We start from the raw sequence: 18,665 nt of genomic DNA on the forward strand, positions 1-18,665 counted from the left end.
TGCCTGCCTCTGCCTCCCAAGTGCTGGGATTAAAGGTGTGCGCCACCATGCCCAGCTGAAAAAGGCATTTTCAAAGTCAGTGTATCTGCTTCAGTTAATTTCTGACCTGCCGAGGATGCATAAGAACTTTGACTAAATATTCAAGCTCCTTTCAGCAAAAATAACAATGACGTGTCTTCAAGGATGATGAGAACTAACATAAAGTCATCTTGTATTGACAGTCCAAAAGAAGGATGTTTCAACACCTGCATACAAAATGACATAGTGTTTGCATATAATGTATACAGAGCTTTCTATATGCTTTAAATCATCTCTAGAAGGTTTATAGTACCTAACACAATACAAATGCTATGTAAAAGTTACCATACTGTTTTGCTTAGGGAATAATGATAAGACGTTGGTATACATTGAATGCAGTGCCATTTCCCCCCAATATTTTTGACCAAGGCCAAGGTTGATAGAAGCTGCAGATACAGAATCCATGGATATGGATGTCTAACTGGTCAATGTATAAAGCCCTATGCAAAAGTTATTTATGCAGTACCCAATGTAGTGTAATAGACTGAAAAAGAAGACATGATATTTTAATGGGAATACCAAAAGACATGACCATACTGAATTTGCATTATGATCACAGTGGTAAATTTTGCAGAACAGTCTGGTGTAATCAAGTCTAGTGCTAGACTGTGGATGTTATACCCCAAGAGACACAGTTTCTGAAAAGTAAAGAAGACAGCATGCTGAAGGAGCTATAGAGACTTCCTGGGGAAAAAAGTTCCTGGTGTGGCAAGACAGGAAAAATCCAAGATGTAGTTGTGGCCTTCTACTTGGCACTCGAGTCTGTGAAGAAAGTTAATGATGGTATTGTTGATTTCCTAGAGTGAGTACATTGGCAAACCTGATAAGAGGCGAGAGTGGATTTCAGGCTTCACAGGGTCTGCAGGTAAGAGCCATTATCTACCTTCATTGCTTCTGTTGGTAGACCTGAGTTGGTTATAGAGGACCTGGGACAGCCAGTTCCCCAGCATCCAAGACCACAGGCTGGTACCCATTCTCATTTTCCCCACCCCTCAGAAACCTAGCATGTTCCCCAGGTCAAATATCTCATACCCCACTGGCCACACTTCTGCACAGGAGCTGCCCCCTCCCCCTGGCTTCCTTCCCAGGTTTTGCTGCCTCTGCCACAGCCAGCCTAGCACAGCACTCCTTGGGGCTGATTTCTGAAGCAATTGCTACTTCTACGTCTGTTGATAAAAAGCATGCTCTTCTTTTTACATAATAGTTCATTTGGGGATAAAGTTTTACTCTTAGGATGTTTTTACAAAAATCACTCTACATGGCCAAATGAGACATAAACATGGCTCTTAATGAGGTCTCCTTTCAGTTTCTGAAGGGCCTTCTTTTCCTGATCCTGTTCCCTTAAATGAAAGGCAGCTTCCTTTGTTGACCCTCACAAATTCCTTCCTGGGCCTCAAGGTGCTCTGCCTCCCACACTGTGAGCCCTTACTCTCTCTACCACAGTTGCTGAATTTGTCTTCCCCGTTAGTCCTCAGGTAGTCACCTAGTTTGATGTTTCATCACACCTCATCTTTCCTGAGAAGACACATGTGCAGCGTTAGTTCCTTTGGACTGTCGGGAATCAACCAGATTCTTTTCCTACTTAAAGTTCTAAAGGCCCTCCCTCTCTAAGAACCAAGAGTACAAAGCAGAGATGGTTTGCCCAGTGAGCTCCCTTTGTAGACAAGAATGCCTTTAACATCTCCTACAGAGCTCCCTTCCTGCCAATGGGGGAGAGAAATTCATTCTAGAGACCCTGTGACAGAGCCAGTACTACACTACACATTCAACAAAGTGGTATTCCTCACTTTCATCTTTATCCTCATCTCTAGACTTCTCCACTCTGCTGCAGGTACTGCTGTGGTGACCATGAGGAAAGCAGCTGTCTGGACCGATAGTCGTTACTGGACCCAGGCCGAGAGGCAGATGGACTGCAACTGGGAGCTACACAAGGAAGGTAGAAGGCTCATGTAGGTTTGTTCCCCCAGCTTTGGACCCTAGACTAGGTTTGGGGAACTACAGGTGAGTGGGTGTCTATCCAGTGGTGTGTGGCCTCCGTGGGAAGTTCAGGAGATATGAGGGCATTCCTGATCTTTGAGGCAGACACATGTGGCAGATAAAAGTCTGTCTACGGCATCTGGTGCTCTCTACTCTGGGAAGTTACTTTTGTATTCCCTTCCATCTTTCAGTTAGCATTTCTTCCATTGTCGCCTGGATCTTAGCTGAAGTCCCTGATGGAGAGAACGTGGGCTTCGACCCCTTCCTCTTTTCTGTTGGTATGTTTTCTTAGTCCCTGGATTTGTGGGAACTGACCACAAGGGTGGCTCAGCCTCTTGGGAGGCACACATATTTGCTTAGGGAGAGGTGGCTCTTGAAGTTGCGTCTGTAGAAATATTTTGTAACAAAGTGATATTCATGGATTGTGTAATTAAAATATATTAAAAATGAATCAAAATGTTTGTAAAAACATGAATGCAGAAAGCCAACCTAGAAGACTTGGAATAATTAAGATCTAGTGAATAAATAGGTCTGGGATATCTTTGAGCCCAGAACCATCCTCTGGGTCTTGGAGTCTACCAATCATGGTAATTGAGACCTCTTAGAAAACATTTTCGGGAGGTATCTTAGAAGAGTGAAAAGTATAGAGAGGATCTTTGAGCAAATCAGGGTTCCAGGGAATATAGCTCCCCAAAGTTCTGGGGCCCCAGACAGATGGATAGCCTATACCATCAAAGACTTCATGAATGTACATTGAAAGGCTCCTACTTCCAAACTAACCTCTTTGTTGACCTATCCAATGCTGTGAATGATGACATTATAGCCTAATAAAAATGGCTTGTACCTCAGAAGGACTGTCCCCAATCATTGACACTTTAAAAAGACCAGATTAGGGTCACGGGTACAATGTGTGGTGGTAGAGTACTTGTATCACATCCACAAGGTCCTGGGTTCAATCCCTAGCACTGTGCCAGGGAACGGGGCCGAGAAATGCAAACTTAGCTAATTGACAGTGGACAGCATCAAGGCAGGAGTGGGACAATTAGGTTTGGGAAGCAGACAAAGACAGATAGAAGATGCACTGTGAAAGAGAGGTATACATTTCAGAGGGCTGGAACCTCAGCCAGGCTATGGAGACATAGGAGCCAAGCAAGGGCAAGGAAGGCTGCCTTTGCCTAGACCAGATTTCCCTGAGTTGCAAATGGATGAGGGGCAAGTGACTCCTTTCTATCTCTGCAGATTCCTGGAAAAATTATGATCAAGGATTCCAAGACTCCAGCAGACACCTGTTATCGGTTACAACCAACCTTGTTGATGTGGCATGGGGGTCAGAGAGGCCCCCAGTGCCAAGCCAACCCATTTATGCCCTGCCGAAAGAATTTACAGGTGATTCCATAGACCCACTCTCCTTCTGAATTTGTACAAACAAGGGTCCCTACCAGCACAATCCCCAGTGCTGCTGATGGTATTTTCCCCTGAAAACATCATTAACCAAGGCAACAAAGTAATGTTTTACAAACCACCTTCTATGCTTGGTTAAAATGCACATTTTTTGGTCTCTCTCTCTCTCTCCTCACAGAGTCCAAAGGTGCTCAGGCTATATTTAGAAAATATTGAAAAAAGCAGTATTAGGATTTGAAGAAAGATACAGCAGAAAAGGAGGGAACAAGAGAGTCAAAGAAAGTTGGAACAACAAAAAACCCTTTCTTTTAAAAAAGTTTCCCATTGTACTTTTTTTTGTGTATGGATGTTTGGCCTGTATGGTGTCTGTGTAGTCAGGTGCATACAGTGCTTGAGGGGGCTCCAAAAGGGCATCAGACTCCCCTGGGACTGAAGTTACAGATGGGTGTGATTTGCCATGTGGGTGCTGGGAATCGAACCCACATCCTTTGGAATGGCAGGTAGTGCTGTTAACAGTTGAGCCATCTCTCCAGCCCATCACCCTGCTCTATCTCCCACTCCAAAAAACTAAACCAAACCAAAACAAAACAAAACAAAAACAAAAACAAAAAAAACCCTTTCTTAAAAGAACAAGCCCATGATCATAGTCATTTATCTAGTAGTGGAAACTGACGGACTCATTCAGCCCTTCACTTCTGGTTCTGCTCTAATGAAGGATTTAGATTTTTGGACAGAACTGACTTGGACAGAAGAAGTAGATGACTAAGTTCAGTGTCAGTCTGTGGCACAGAAGAGGGTTTTGGCTGGACCACAAAATAAGGTTAATTGACCCAGAAAAGTCTAGCATCTGTAACCAAGACCTCATTGGAATTATCTTAGTCTGATATAAAAGTGCAGCTTGCATTATGATTCTTGTAAGCAATAACTGAATTCTGACCAGGGCTAGGCGACCTATCATAAATCAGGGTCTTGGTCACTAACCTCCCTGGAAATTCTGAATGGGCCAATGGAGTTACATTTCTTGTCACATTGAGCAATCTGAAAACCCCCTTTCCACACACAAATCCACATATTATTTCTGATTTAGAAAGGAGTGGAGAAAGTGAGAAGGAAATTTCAAAATTGTGGCTATGATGAAACAAGTAGAAGCAGTGTCCAAGTTTTTATCTGTTCCAGTGTAACTTGCAGAATCCTTCTTTGTGCACCTTGACTTAGTTTCTAACAAGACTTGCAATCTACGAGTGTTTGATCATAAATACCACTCATCTTACTCAGATATAAAGGCCTCCACTATGCCAGGGAAAGGTGAGGATAACATGGGAAAAAAGACTATCAAGGATTGAGACAGAATTCACGTGGATTTGGTCACTTCCCATAAGCTAGAAGATGCTGAGGAGTCATTAGTCTTCAAGGAAAAGCCATTTGGAATCAGAGCTTAGCCCAGAAGCCAAAGAACAGTGTTCAACTTCAAGATGCCTAGATAAAACTGAATGTTCCTCTCCAGCCACGTCTAGGCGTTAAAGGTGTGTGGAGAGGCAAAGGCAAGCTGTGGCTGGCACAGGAAATGTTAGCTACTCACATGTCAGATCATTTGTGTGTGATTCTGTTTTCTCCAAATGGATTGTAGTTACACATCTTTCTTTTGTGGGTTCTAAGGTTTTGGGTGTTTTACCTTGTTTTGTTTCTGGGACAGGATCTCACTCCGTAGCCCAGGCTGATATTATACTTACTATATTGCTCAAACTGGCCTCAAAACCACAGTGATCCGCCTGTTTCAGCCTCCCATAGAGGCATGGGCCAACATACAAAGTAATACTTATGAATATTAATCATAATTTTAAGTGAAAGAAGCCACAACTTGTATGATTCCACTTATATGAAACACCCAGCATTGGCAAATCCATAGAGACAGAAAGTAGATTAGTGATTTCCTGGGGCTGGAAGGAGAGGAAATGAGGAGGAACTCCTTAATGGGTACAAGGTTTCCTTTGGGGATGTTGAAAATGTTTTAGAATTAGATACTGGCAATGGTTGTGCAACACTGTGAGGATACTGAAAGCCAGCTGAATTGTGTACTTTATGAAGGCTAAAATGTCTTGTTTTATCAGAATAAAATAAACCTTATAAGTATATCATACCCAGAGCTTTTGGTTCTAGTTGAACAGTTTTCCCATTTGCATAAAATTTCTTAATAGCATTAAGTTATCATTTCTGTATCTGGGCCCAAGTAGGCATCTTAATGCTTATGACATTCTGCCAATTTTTCCCTAGTACTATCTAGAGAAAGACTTTGAATGCCTTGCAGGAGGCAGAAAAGGAGATGAAAACTGAACTCATGGAACCAAGATATATGTACTCTAGAAAGGAAAGTACTGGACAAAGTTAAAGACCACTTAAAAGACTGAAAAACTTTAAGAAGAAAGCTCAATATTAGTGCAGATTTGGAATGTGGGCCAGGCCCATCACACAGATATAGGTTTAAGTCCCAGCTGTACCTCTTAAGCTAGGAGACTCCAGGCAACTCACTTTACCTGTCTGAAGCCGCACTTTCCACATCTGTAAAATGGCACATGCAAGAATTAAAACAACACACAAGAAGTGCTTAGTCCAATATCCATGGCTTATTGAGTGCTGGAATTACTGCTGGGCAAAGCTAAACACAAACCTGGTCCTCTCTCTCGTCCTTCTAGAGCAGCATTTCTGTTCTTTCTATGTGTTTATTGACAGGGCAAAAAAAAAAAAAAAAAGGCAATATAAGACTTAGCAAATGCCTTTCTCCGGCTTTATAAATATCTATCCATTTGACACGAACCTACTGAGTTAAATACTACTGTTCCAACCCACCCTCATCTAACAGATGTGCAAAATGAGGCATGGAGGTGTCATGTGATTTGCTCACCACCACATCCAATTACTAATAGCAGGACTATGGTTGAAGCCCCATCTGGGTTAAGAGGCAAGTCATTAATAATGCAAGTCAGATCTTGTTTGATGATAAATTTCTACTGCTTTGGGAAATATAGAGGACAGGAATAGTTCAATCATAGAGTACTTGCCCAATGTTCAAGGCCATTGGTTCCATATCCTCCCCAGAAAGAAAGGAAAACTACTATTCTTAGGGAGTTTCCCCAGATCCCTATGCCAAAAATGAGGTATGTCACTCTACTTTCTTTGGGTTCCTTTGCTTCTAGGGAGCACTTGGCAGGAAAAAGTATCCACTGTCCGAAGCTACATGGAGCACCATGCCAAGACTCCAACTGGGGTCCTTCTATCGGCACTTGATGAGACAGCCTGTGAGTGGGGATTTGTGAACATGGGTGACTCTGGTAGTCCCAAGCTTCCTAGACCTTGCAACATACAGCTTTTCCTAAAACAACAACATATTCACCAGCTCCTGTGAGCTCCACAATCATAGTCTGTGGGAACTCAGAGGGGAAGAGAGCAGCTGTTTGGGGCTATAGAACAAGGAAGCCAGGGAGCTCCAAGCAAGTGGGTAAGCCCACAGGCCACCTGAGAAATGTACTGGCCAGAGAGACAGGGTATTTATGTCTTCTTAGGAGGAAGAAGGCCCACAAAGCCACCAGCAGCCCATCCAGGCCAGCTTTGATACCCAGAGTAACCCTATTCTGTCCCCACATGACTGAGGGCTTTCTGTCCAATTCCTATGGCTGAACTTCAGAGATTTAGAGGATGTACCCACACTGAGTGCTAAATATCACTTATCTCCATTTTAGAGGGAGGCATCTATAGCTCTCTTCAGCATCTCGATGATCTCTAAGATTAAGAAGCATTTAGAGGCTGCTGTCAGTAGTAATCTTGAAGCCAAACTAAACAGTGGAACATAGGTGTCATAAATGATGTCCCCCATCCAGAACAGCCTCAAACAATACTATCAATTCTTTTCCAGGGCTCTTCAACCTTCGTAGCAGTGACATCCCCTATAACCCCTTCTTCTACTCCTATGCACTGCTCACAAACTCCTCCATCAGGTACAGCTTCTCCTTGGCTTAATGTTGTGAGTTTCCTCTAACTCCCACCCTATCCTGTGCCACTGATGTCACAGCCTTCAGAGTACTCATAAATTTGGGTACCCACCACTAGATGACCCCTTGACTTCTGGTCCCAGTGAACCCAAGTCTAATCCCCTGGTTCTCTATGTTGGCTTCCTGTGAGCCTTTGGAATCAAAAGCCTGTTACATGCCTCCAATTCCATGTGTTCTCCTTAGTAGGTAAGCACTCAGAACCCTCCTGGTCTTCCCTCTCCACATAGGTTGTTTGTCAACAAGAGTCGCTTTAGCCTCGAGACCCTGCAGTACCTGAATACAAACTGCTCATTACCCATGTGTGTGCAACTTGAGGACTACAGTCAAGTTCGTGACAGTGTGAAGGCCTATGCCTCAGGCAATGTGAAAATCTTGATTGGGCTCAGCTATACCACCTATGGGGTCTATGAAGTGATACCCAAGGTAGGTTTGCCAGTCACTGGCCTCCTTCTGCTCCAGGTATAACAACTGTCAAAATGGGACCCCACCGCTATTGGACCAACTTGTCAGGCAGCTAGTGTGCACTGTGTACCCGTGTAGACCTCATTGATGGGAGACTGAGGAGGAGGAAGAAGAGGAGGAGGAGTAGGAAGAGGAGGAAGAGGAGGAGGAAGAGAAGAAGGAGGAAGAGGAGAAATAGGAGGAAGAGGAAGAGGAGAAATAGGAGGAAGAAGAGGAGAAGGAGGAGGAGGAGGCAGAGGCAGCGGCAGCAAGGGTGTCTGTCTACAGGTCCCATGGACAATGTTTTTGAGGAGGCTGGACAAAATATAGCCTGGTCTAGAAGAAGCTTTAGAGCCATCTGAACCTGATTCTGATCTGAGCTCTTTTTCTAAAGGGCCGTACAATGATCTTGGACAAGTAGCTCAGTCAGTCTAGATCTCTATTTCTTTAAAATGGTAATGAAGTTGAACCCTTATAGGAGTTGTTGCAGACTTCAAGGATATAGCACTTGTGAAGTCCATTGACTGACAGTTTATGCTTGGGAGCTGGTAACCTCTCTGATGTGTATAAGAAACTTTCACTGCTAAAACAACCTGTGGACTCTAGCATGCCAGGCCTGACTGCTGGTACCAGGACATTGCTCACCAAGGAAACCTATATGCAGAAAAAATAGGAAAGACCTGCCTATCCAGAAAGTAGCCAAAGGAGAGGTCCTGGTCAAAGAGATAAGCAAGTCTTAACAGTGTCACCCCAGCTGGGACTTGCTCTCTGTCTTTTGTAAGCACTGCTTATCTTAGACAATACATCTAGTGCATCTTTTGGTCCCTATTCTCAACAGGAGAAACTCGTGACAGACACCTACTCCCCAGTGATGTTAATCAAGGCTGTGAAGAACAGCAAGGAACAGGCCCTCTTGAAGACCAGCCATGTAAGTCCATATGGCCCTTTGGGAGGTCTGTTTGATGGGTTAGCCTCCTAGACAGAAGATGCCTGAGGCAGACTCTTAAAAAAAAAAAGCAAGAAACAACAAATATCTCTATATTTATATAGATATGTAGATATTACATGTGGTGATTGCATTGCTTTGAACACTGCCTGTATTAAATAAGTGTTGCTTTGAACACTGCCTGTATTAAATAAGTGTTAGGTGTAACAATTTCCTGCCTGGCAAGAGGATGGCTCACTTTTTAGACATTAGGATAAAAGACCTTATTTTGAAAGATTTTTTTCTTAAAAAAATTAACATACACTACAGAACAGAAAATAGCCTAAGATTCCCTATGTCACCATTACCCAGCTTCAATAATCAAGTCTTGCCCAAAGCTGTTTCATCTGAAACACCCCCCACCCCACCCCCACCCCTACTCCCACCCTCACCCCCGCCCCCACCCCCACCCCCACCCCTGTGCATGACCCTCCTGTCCCACCCCTTGCTGCTGGATTATTTTAAAGCAAATCCCACATATTCTATCATTTCAACTGTCACTGCTTCAGTGAGTATTTCTAAAGATAAGAAGGCTTTTAAAAACATGAGCACACTCTGATTAGATATAAACATTAACGAAAATCCTTTTGCTATCCAGTAGCCAGTAAAACTGTCATGTTTTTAAAGCACTCAGTCCCAGGGCAGCTATCTGGTTGTCTTCCCTAAAGCGAGGAGGCTGCCAGTTTGACCAGCCTTAGTCACTCTTCTGGCTTCAGGTACGGGACGCTGTGGCTCTGATCCAGTACTTGGTCTGGTTGGAGAAGAACGTGCCCAAAGGCACGGTGGATGAATTTTCTGGGGCAGAATACATTGATGAGTTACGACGGTACTGGACTTATTATCTTTTGGTGCGGGGGTGGGGAAGTGAAGAGTAATTAGTCCCCTTAGGAAGAATAAAGTTCTTGCTTGTATTTGGAAGTGAGATTGACAGGTTCGTGGGTGGTCTGGGAGCTGTGCTTGGGGTGTTGGAAGATATTCTCCAGCCCTGCTGAAAGCGGGGACAACCCAACAGCACCCCCTAGCGAATGCCTCAGACACAGCTTGTTCTCCCTCGGAAAGGCCTGCTTAGGCCAGGGGGCCCCTGGGACTCTTAGGAGCTTCCAGTAGACAGAAGGTTTCTTGAGGCAGCTTGCATAGCATCTATGTTTGAGGTGCAAAACATAGCACACGGGTGGGATGTTTCTCAGATACAGGGAATTACCTTTCTTCTCTCCCATAAGTAAAGTAGAGACAAAGGTCAAGAATTGGTGTCCATAATCCATCCTTCTCTGTGCTTGAGTGTTCTCTCTATCATGTGACAGGACAAAGCTGGCAGAGGTGGGGCAGGGAGAGGTAAATGAAGTCAGGTTGGGGTGAAGGCAGCTGGGCATTTGCTGTGTGACATGTCCTAGTCACAGTCTAGTCCCTGGACTGTTTTCTGCTCATTCCTTACCTTGCCTTGCCTAGGAATGAAAACTTCTCCTCTGGACCCAGTTTTGAAACCATCTCTGCTAGTGGCCTGAATGCCGCCCTGGCCCATTACAGGTACTTCAGAACAAAGAAGTTTCTACAGTGCTTGTGAGCAGGGGTCATGGTTGTGAGTAGAGAAGACCTGGGTTGGAAAGGGGATGTTCTGAGCACTGAGTCAACATTTAAGGTTTGGGACCTTCAGGACTGTGGGTGGTCAAGGGAGGAACTCCTTTGCCATTTGGAATCTCCTTGAAATTAATAGGCCTGAGTATGGCTTTTGTTCTCAAAAAGCAGGAATTTGGGGGAGTGCTTGGGTGCTTCTGAGGTCTTTAGGGTTCAAGGAAAGCATGGATTCTGTTAGAAGCTCTTTCTGTAAATTTTTTGTTATCTATTATAGTTTTATTGGCTTGGGTTTTTTTGGTTGGTGGTTTGTTTGGGTTTGTTGTTGGTAGTAGTGGTGGTGGTGTTCGTTTTTGTTTTTGTTTTTGTTTTTGTTTTTGAGACAGTGTTTCATGTAGCCCAGGCTAGTCTCAAACTCATTACATAGTCAAGATTAGGTTTTCTAATCTTCCCGACTCTGTTACTTAAGTGCTGGCATTAGAGGTGTGCACAAGCACCACCACAGCTAGCTTGCGATGGGGTTTGCTTCATAACTCAGTCAGGCTAGCAATTTGTGATTTCAGGCATGAATACAATCACACAAAACCCCACAGAGAAAAGGACTGTCTATTCAGCTTCTGTCAACCATAGTGAGTGCAAAATATAAGATAGTCAAATACTTGGTCTCACAGAAAACAAACCATGGTAGGCTTGCCTGATAAAATTTGGAGGACTAAATTAACCAGATGCATCAAGTTGTCCTGAACTTGACAAAAGAGGAGTCAGAGGCCCTCCAGAGAAAGACCTGGCATGTCTAAGAGTTCCCCCTCTCTGATGCCTCCCCCTCTCTGATGCCCGTGGAAGCTCGAGAGTGGTGGAGCTGATATACCTCAGTCCCCTAAAATATTGTTATCCAGCCCTATTCTTAGAGTCCCCTCTCTTCCTATGCCCTAGCTCCTTGGGGCCCTCTTGGACATATCAAGAACTTACAGAGAAAGAGAGTTCAGGCCTGGAACCTCTTTGCTTTGCTGTGGACCTTGTGCAAGCCTCTTGCCTCTGTGGGTTTGTTCTTTTGCGAGGAGAGATGGCCAAACCAAGAAGCCTCTGAAACTCTTTCCAAGGACCAAAGTCCTGCTTGGCCATATGCAGGGTAAACAGAAGTGTGCTAAGACAGCGGCTGCAGCTGCTGTCAGAGCCAAGCGCTTCCCAGGGTGGGGGGATGGGGGCAGATGTGTAGAGATTATTTCCCCAGAGCAGAGAGCCTGGAAGGCTAGCCCCCAAGTAAAGGGAGTTCTGTTTCTCCTCAGCCCCTGGCCTCAGCTCCACCCTGTTTGCCTAGTTGCAGGGTTTAGAGTCTCTCCTCTCAATATTCGTTTTCATTCCTAGCCCAACAAAAGAGCTGCACCGTAAGCTGTCCACAGATGAGATGTACCTGGTGGATTCTGGGGGGCAATACTGGTATGTACACCCACCCCACTGTGCCTTGGCCTAGCTCTCAGCTCAGACATTCTGGGCTTCCTGAGGCTGGCTGAAGCTGGCTTTCCTGAGTCATAGGTCTTCATTTGATTAAAGCAGGGAACTATATTGAATAAGCCCTGAGCAGCCTTCTCGTGTTCCCATTGTGGGCATCTGCACAGTAGAAAACACACAGAGGTTAGAATAATGGGGGCACTCATGCAGCACCTGGGTGAGAATTAGGAAAAGACTGGACTTTCTTAAGGAAAATTTTTTTGAAGTCTGCAAATTCTTTACACAGATCAGCCTGGCTACACAAAAGCGAGCACCTATATTCTCACCCACTCATGCAAGCCCTAGACATAGCTCACATCAGAGTCGTTAAACCCAGCTCATTACCTGTGCTAAGATGAGTGACCATGTAAGGTTGGAGATAGAGGCACATAAAAAGACAGAGCCCTTTAGAAGTGATTCTTTTGTACAGTGTCAACCTACACAGTCCAGTGTGACAATATGCCTAATGAGCTAATCATATTCTTTTGAAATGTGCGGCTAATCATTCGCAGTTTTATTGGGTTTCCCAACTTCTATCCTGTGGAAAGGGTGGACGCACCGAGGACAGAGGCTCTTGTTCATAGCACACCTGTTGAGGAGCCAGCTTGCCATGTGCTCAGTTTGGCAGCCTGGACTTATCACTAGTTTGATGCTGTGTGAACTTGAGACGGCCGTAAAGAGGAAGAAAATTTGTGGGGGCGTGTTGGGTTGGGGCATGCTTAGAAGAGGGTGAGGTAGGGAAATAGTCACCTCACTTCCTCTTCTCTCCTGAGGAAGAAGTTCCCCATGCCCCATGACCTACTCTCAAGAAGCCCCAGAGTCCTGGGACCCTTTTTCCATGCCTCCCCCATGGGATGGGCATGCGCAGTGCCTGTCTGGGGGAACCACTACCACTAACGATTGTGAGTTGGACCTGATGGCTCTGTCCTCACTTTCATGGAATTCCAAGCCATGTTCATAATCAAGAGCTTCTTATGTAGAGTCAGCATTTTCTCCAGCCTGGCTTTAACCAAATATTGGGGAAGGAGATGACCTCACAGCCTAATGGCTTAAGTGGCCTCATCTTTAATAAGGAGGTCTGCTCTGTTGCCCTCTGTGGGGAGATGCAGAAGTGTCCTATAAATGGTAAATGGCTATGACTGTGGAAAGGTTAGGGTACTGTCACCGTTCTGAACCTCAGTCTTCCCATCTGAAATTTATTGAGATAGATAGATAGATAGACAGACAGACAGAGATAGGCAATGCCCTGAACATAGTGACTTTTACCTTAAGAACTCTACTAAGTCTCTTTGTTACATGGATGCTGAGATATGATTCTGATGGTGGTACCTATCTTCTGTCCCCCCTCTCTCTCTCTCTCTCTCTCTCTCTCTCTCTGACACGATCTCACTGTGTAACCCAGACTGGCATTGCCATCACAATCTTCCTGAGTCTTCCTCCTGCATACCAAGATCACAAGCCTGCACCACCATGCCCAGTTCTCTCTCTTCCTTTTGCGCTTTCCCATGTCCTATTCCAGCCCAGTCACTCAAAGCCCAGTAGAAACAAACAATAGAAAATACACAGGAAGGCCATGGCCCTGGGCCCTCCACCCAAGTCCTCAGCAGAATTAGATGTACTAGTTCCCTCTCTCCACAGGGATGGGACCACAGATATCACCAGAACAGTACATTGGGGCACTCCTACTGCCTTCCAAAAGGTAAGTACTGGACCCTAATTTTTCCCTTCAGTTTGCTCCAAGTGATCACCTCATCAAGAGCCCTTTCAAATTGACATGAGTAAAACCGAGGCCCAGAGAAGTGATTTAGTTTTCCCAAGGTCACACAAGTACCAGGAAAGCCAATGCAAAGTTGAGCCTCCACCAAGACCTCAGGCCATGTGCATCCTCTTGTCGTGTCCATGTATGAATGAATGTACAGACACTGGCCAAGGAGCTGCTAAGATGTGGCCAGCAGACCAGGAACACAGAACGGGAACCCTGTTGTGTGGGCCTCTGGGAACTCATAGACTACTAGCCTGTTGGGGAGTCTGTTTCCCCAGGGCCCCAAATGGCAAGCCAGTGCAGGAGTGTGGGGAAAGGACGGGACCACATGGCCACTAGCAGTGACCAGAACAGGTCACCACTCACTGCTCATCTCTCTCCCCAACAGGAAACCTGCTCTGCCACATGATCAGGCCCAACCCACACTTCAGACCTTAAGGAAAACTAAAGGGAGTTGCTAAGGCATGGTAGTACATACTGGGGAGGTTAAGACAAGAAACTTTCACTGTTTAAAGCCAACCTTGGCTACATAGCAAATTACAAGGCTACCTGTGAGGAATATAGGAGTAAGCAGGCTAACTTTGCTTGAGCATTTGCTCCCTGGCTTCTGCTCATTGTCAGTTTACTTTATCCTATTACGTTAGCAACCAGGTACCACTAGCATCCTATTAAATATAAGGACACCAAGGTATAGAGAGGGAGAAAGTCCATGAGTGGCCAAGCCAGTATTCTAGACTTGAGCCTGCCACCCACTCAGTCACTACCCTCTATATTTCCTCTGCACATGACAATGACCCCTGTTATGAGCCTAAGAGAAGCACATGGAGTTGACCCCAGCTTTGGGAACACCTTTTTCCCCCACCTTCCTTTGGTCATCTTCCAAAACCTGAGTGACTGCACATGAGACTGTGTCTCCTACTCTTATCCTAGGCCTCCATTCCCATCTGCTCTAAGACCAAGCAGTTGCAAATTCCCCTGCCCGCCCCCCTTGTGCTCCATATCACCTCTTCCTCCCCTTTCCTTACCAGGAGGCCTATACTCGAGTGCTAATGGGAAACATCGATCTGTCCAGACTTGTCTTTCCTGCTGCTACATCAGGTAGATTCCAGAAAATGAACTGGACCCAGGCACCTCAGGCTCTGATTTTATGGGACTTGGATTGCTATCCTGGGAGGGCAGTGGGATAGCCCATCCCCCTCACATAAAGAAGAAAGTCTAGCCAGGAAAGAGGATTTGTCCAAGGTCCTACATAGGGTTAGTGGGGGGGGGGTACTGGGCCTTGAACCCAAGTCCTCTGCCTCTTAATCCAGTGCTGTTGCTCAGAGGCAGGGAAAGTCAGTGTGAGCTTCAGACGTCCTATACAAATTCTTGGAGGATGTTATTGTCAAAGTGCTAAGGCCTATGTCATGAGGAAACATTTCAGTAGAGTCATCAGTTCAGATAATGAGTCTAATGTATGAAGTGCTCAAGATAGTGATGGATTGGGCTGAGTTTATCAGAGAGACACTTCCTACTTTCATCCATCAGCTTTTCTCCATCCCACCCCAGTATCCTCTTAAGAGCCCTTATCCTCAGGTACCACTCTAAATGTTGAGTCTAGGGTCCAGCCAATGGACTGGAAACAATCTCTTCCCTTTCAGGGAGAGTGGTGGAAGCCTTTGCCCGAAGAGCCTTATGGGAAGTTGGGCTCAATTATGGTCATGGGACAGGCCATGGCATTGGCAACTTCCTCTGTGTGCATGAGTGTAAGTATATCCTCGGCCATCTCTATTTGACCTTCTCCTATGAAATAGAGCCTTCCACCACCATGGAATTACCAACCCCTCCAAAAAAGTATGACCCACCCAAGGTCACCAGATGGGTAAGGATGCTCCAAGCACTAAATGAAGAATACTGCCAGTGGGCATTCCAGAGAGAACCAAGGCCTGTTGACCAAATGGCATATACCCCAGAGAAGGAAAAAGCCAAGTCTGTCTGGCGTGTCCAGATATGACAAGTTCTTCTAGAGATACCTAGGAACCCTCCCTCTAGCTACCTTTCTTCCCCAGAATCTGCTCACTTCCAAGCTGTGATACAGAGAGCTAAAACCATGCTTATATCTTCCTTCCCAGGGCCAGTGGGATTCCAGTCTAACAACATTGCCATGGCCAAGGGCATGTTCACTTCCATTGGTATGGTTCTTGAGTCCCTCCACCCCACCACCCAGTCCCAGAGTAGAGTTATCTGGGGAGTACAGTCATATGCACCCAACTTTAGGGAGCATGCTGAGCTGTGGCTTAGCTTGGGCTCTACCACTGCTTTCTTTCCCAAATCTAGACCCAAGTGCTTATTACACCCTTCCTCCAAGTCCCTCTTCCCATACCCTCTTTTTTGCTGTTTTGTTTCTAACCATCTTATATAGCACAGCTATCCTTAAACTCATTATATAGCTGAAGCTGGCCTCAAGTTTCTGGTCTCCTACTTCCACCCTTTCAGTACTGGGATTACAACCATGTGCCAATAATCCTAGCTTTTCATAACTCTCCTTTTATCCTTGGGAAATGGCTTCCAAGTGGATACCTAGACTATGGAGTTGTCTGTCAAATGCTGGCGTGATAGGATAATGGCACACAGAAATTAGAGCCCCAAGTAGGCTCCAGTCTTCCTTACTAGACAACAAAGGAGAGAAAGTGAGGCCAAGTTTTACCAGAGATGAATTGAGGCCTGGCATCTAACAAGTTGTAAGGCTGATAGAGCCAAAGCCACAGGCGGCAAAGCTGCCAGGCTCTGCAGTTACTTGTGGGTAGGCATAGGCAACCTGAGAATGGGTCTGTCTTTCCCGTGACTTAATATCACTAGCATCTCTACACATATCTCTCAGAACCTGGATACTACCAGGATGGGGAGTTTGGAATTCGTCTTGAAGATGTCGCCCTTGTGGTAGAAGCAAAGACCAAGGTAATGTGCCATGGACTAGACACATGTGGACAGCATGATTCTGTCTTTGGGATGAATGGGAGTAAGGAAGACCAAAAGAGTCTTCCTTGGGTCCTCAAGAATTCTATAAATCCATTTCTCAGGCTGCACACTGGCATCATCTGGGAAGCTAGGGGTTTTGTTGTGTTTTGTTTTTTAATATCAGTGCCAGGCCCCTCTCCAGACCAAGTGAATCAGCATCCCTGCCCTAAATCACTCGTTCCTAGTGCACATAATAATCCCCAGGGGAGCTTGTTAGAAATAAAGATTTGATATTATAGCAACCAACCAGATGAAATACCTGGATATAAACTTTAAAAGACTTACACAGAGAAACTCGGCTAAGGGACATAAAGAAGATTTAAGTAAATGGTGCTCTCAAGGAGGAAGCCTTGGTATTATGAAAATGCCATTCTCCGTAAATTGATCTATAAATTCAAGACAACCTCAATTTCACTGTTAAGTGGATAGTTTTGTGACTTCACTGACGATAGTCAAGTTTATTTGTGAAAATAAACACGCAAAGCAGCTAGGGAAAAAAAAACATTGAAAGCTTGAGGAGCAATAGGGAAAACCAGACCTATCCAAGCCAAGCATAAACTATCACAACAAAACCAAGGTGGCACTGGAGAGGAAACAGACAGCGGGAATAATGAATCAGAACAGCCAGTCCAGAAATAAACCTCTAATTCACATAAACATGGGGAGTTAGCTGGTGCTTCACCACAGGAGAGAAAAGAAATCACTTCACAAATAGGCAAGGCAATGAACGATTAATCATTGTGGGGAGTAAACAGAATGTCATCATTGTTACAGAAAAGAAAATCCCAGATGAACCAAAAAGGGTTTGTTATCACATAGTCATTGCATGAAATCGGGGGTACCATGTACCTTGATCATATGCACATACCCCTTACCCGCTCTTGGCTCCCTCCTCCTACTGACAGATGAACTGAAGTTTCACGGTGAACAATAGAACCACTAAGGCCTACAAGGAAACCTAAATAAACTCATTTATAATCCCAAGTGGAAAAGGACCTTTCGAGAAAAGACCCAGAGGAAAAGGATTCAAAACTAAATTGAATAGAAAATGTCTAGCCGGGTGGTGGTGGCGCACACCTTTAATCCCAGCATTTGGGAGGCAGAGGCAGGTGGATTTCTGAGTTCAAGGCCAGCCTGGTCTACAAAGTGAGTTCCAGGACAGCCAGAAAAAAAAGTCTGTATAAAAATCATATCATAGCCAAAATCAAAAGATGTTTCAAGGGCTGATGAGATGGCTCAGTGATTGAGAGCACTGCTTATCCAGAGGTCCTGAGTTCAATTCCCAGCAACCACATGGTGGCTCACAACCATCTATAATGGGATCTGATGCCCTCTTCTGAGGTGTCTAAAGACAAGGACAGTATACTCACATATATAAAATAAACAAATCTTTAAAAACAAAACAACAACAAAACAAAAGGTTGTTTCAAGTTAAGTGCAACAAAGAAAGGATGATTTTTTTTTGAGACAGGGTTTCTCTGTGTAGCCCTGGCTGTCCTGGAACTCACTCTGTAGACCAGGCTGGCCTCAAACTCAGAAATCTGCCTGCTTCTGCTTCCCAAGTGCTGGGATTAAAGGTGTGTGCCACTACCGCCCGGCAGGATGAATATTCTTAATTTACTGTAAAGATCAAAAACAATAAGATCAAAACTGGGAGAAATGAGCAAAAGACACGAAGAGACAGTTCAATAAAATGAACAGTAATTTGACACATATGAAAAAATGTTCAATGACATTCTTAAACATGTATAAATCAAAGCATATCATTCCCCTGGGTTTAGCACTACATAAAAGTAGTAGAGGAAGGTACAGAGACATGTGTATCATAGTATCCACTTTGTGTGACTTTTAAAAACATGTATATATATATATATATATATATATATATATATATATATATATATATATGTGTGTGTGTGTGTGT

At 44.7% G+C, this 18,665-nt stretch overlaps 1 protein-coding gene across 2 annotated transcripts in view; it reads left to right on the forward strand.

The window, feature by feature from the left end:
- Nucleotides 1-18,665, forward strand: part of Xpnpep2 (X-prolyl aminopeptidase 2) — a 29,571-nt gene that overhangs the window by 8,005 nt on the left and 2,901 nt on the right. For both annotated transcript variants that reach the window (XM_029534211.1, XM_021188115.1), the window contains 16 exons: nucleotides 880-943; nucleotides 1,910-2,014; nucleotides 2,247-2,333; nucleotides 3,295-3,441; nucleotides 6,648-6,749; nucleotides 7,364-7,445; nucleotides 7,727-7,922; nucleotides 8,779-8,868; nucleotides 9,642-9,751; nucleotides 10,372-10,449; nucleotides 11,860-11,931; nucleotides 13,621-13,681; nucleotides 14,773-14,842; nucleotides 15,385-15,489; nucleotides 15,856-15,915; nucleotides 16,605-16,681. In XM_029534211.1, the coding sequence (XP_029390071.1) occupies nucleotides 880-943; nucleotides 1,910-2,014; nucleotides 2,247-2,333; nucleotides 3,295-3,441; nucleotides 6,648-6,749; nucleotides 7,364-7,445; nucleotides 7,727-7,922; nucleotides 8,779-8,868; nucleotides 9,642-9,751; nucleotides 10,372-10,449; nucleotides 11,860-11,931; nucleotides 13,621-13,681; nucleotides 14,773-14,842; nucleotides 15,385-15,489; nucleotides 15,856-15,915; nucleotides 16,605-16,681 (1,506 nt within the window). The remainder of the gene's footprint in view (nucleotides 1-879; nucleotides 944-1,909; nucleotides 2,015-2,246; nucleotides 2,334-3,294; nucleotides 3,442-6,647; nucleotides 6,750-7,363; nucleotides 7,446-7,726; nucleotides 7,923-8,778; nucleotides 8,869-9,641; nucleotides 9,752-10,371; nucleotides 10,450-11,859; nucleotides 11,932-13,620; nucleotides 13,682-14,772; nucleotides 14,843-15,384; nucleotides 15,490-15,855; nucleotides 15,916-16,604; nucleotides 16,682-18,665) is intronic.

Source organism: Mus pahari, chromosome X (genome assembly GCF_900095145.1).
Source record: "Mus pahari chromosome X, PAHARI_EIJ_v1.1, whole genome shotgun sequence".
Taxonomy (NCBI): domain Eukaryota; kingdom Metazoa; phylum Chordata; class Mammalia; order Rodentia; family Muridae; genus Mus; species Mus pahari.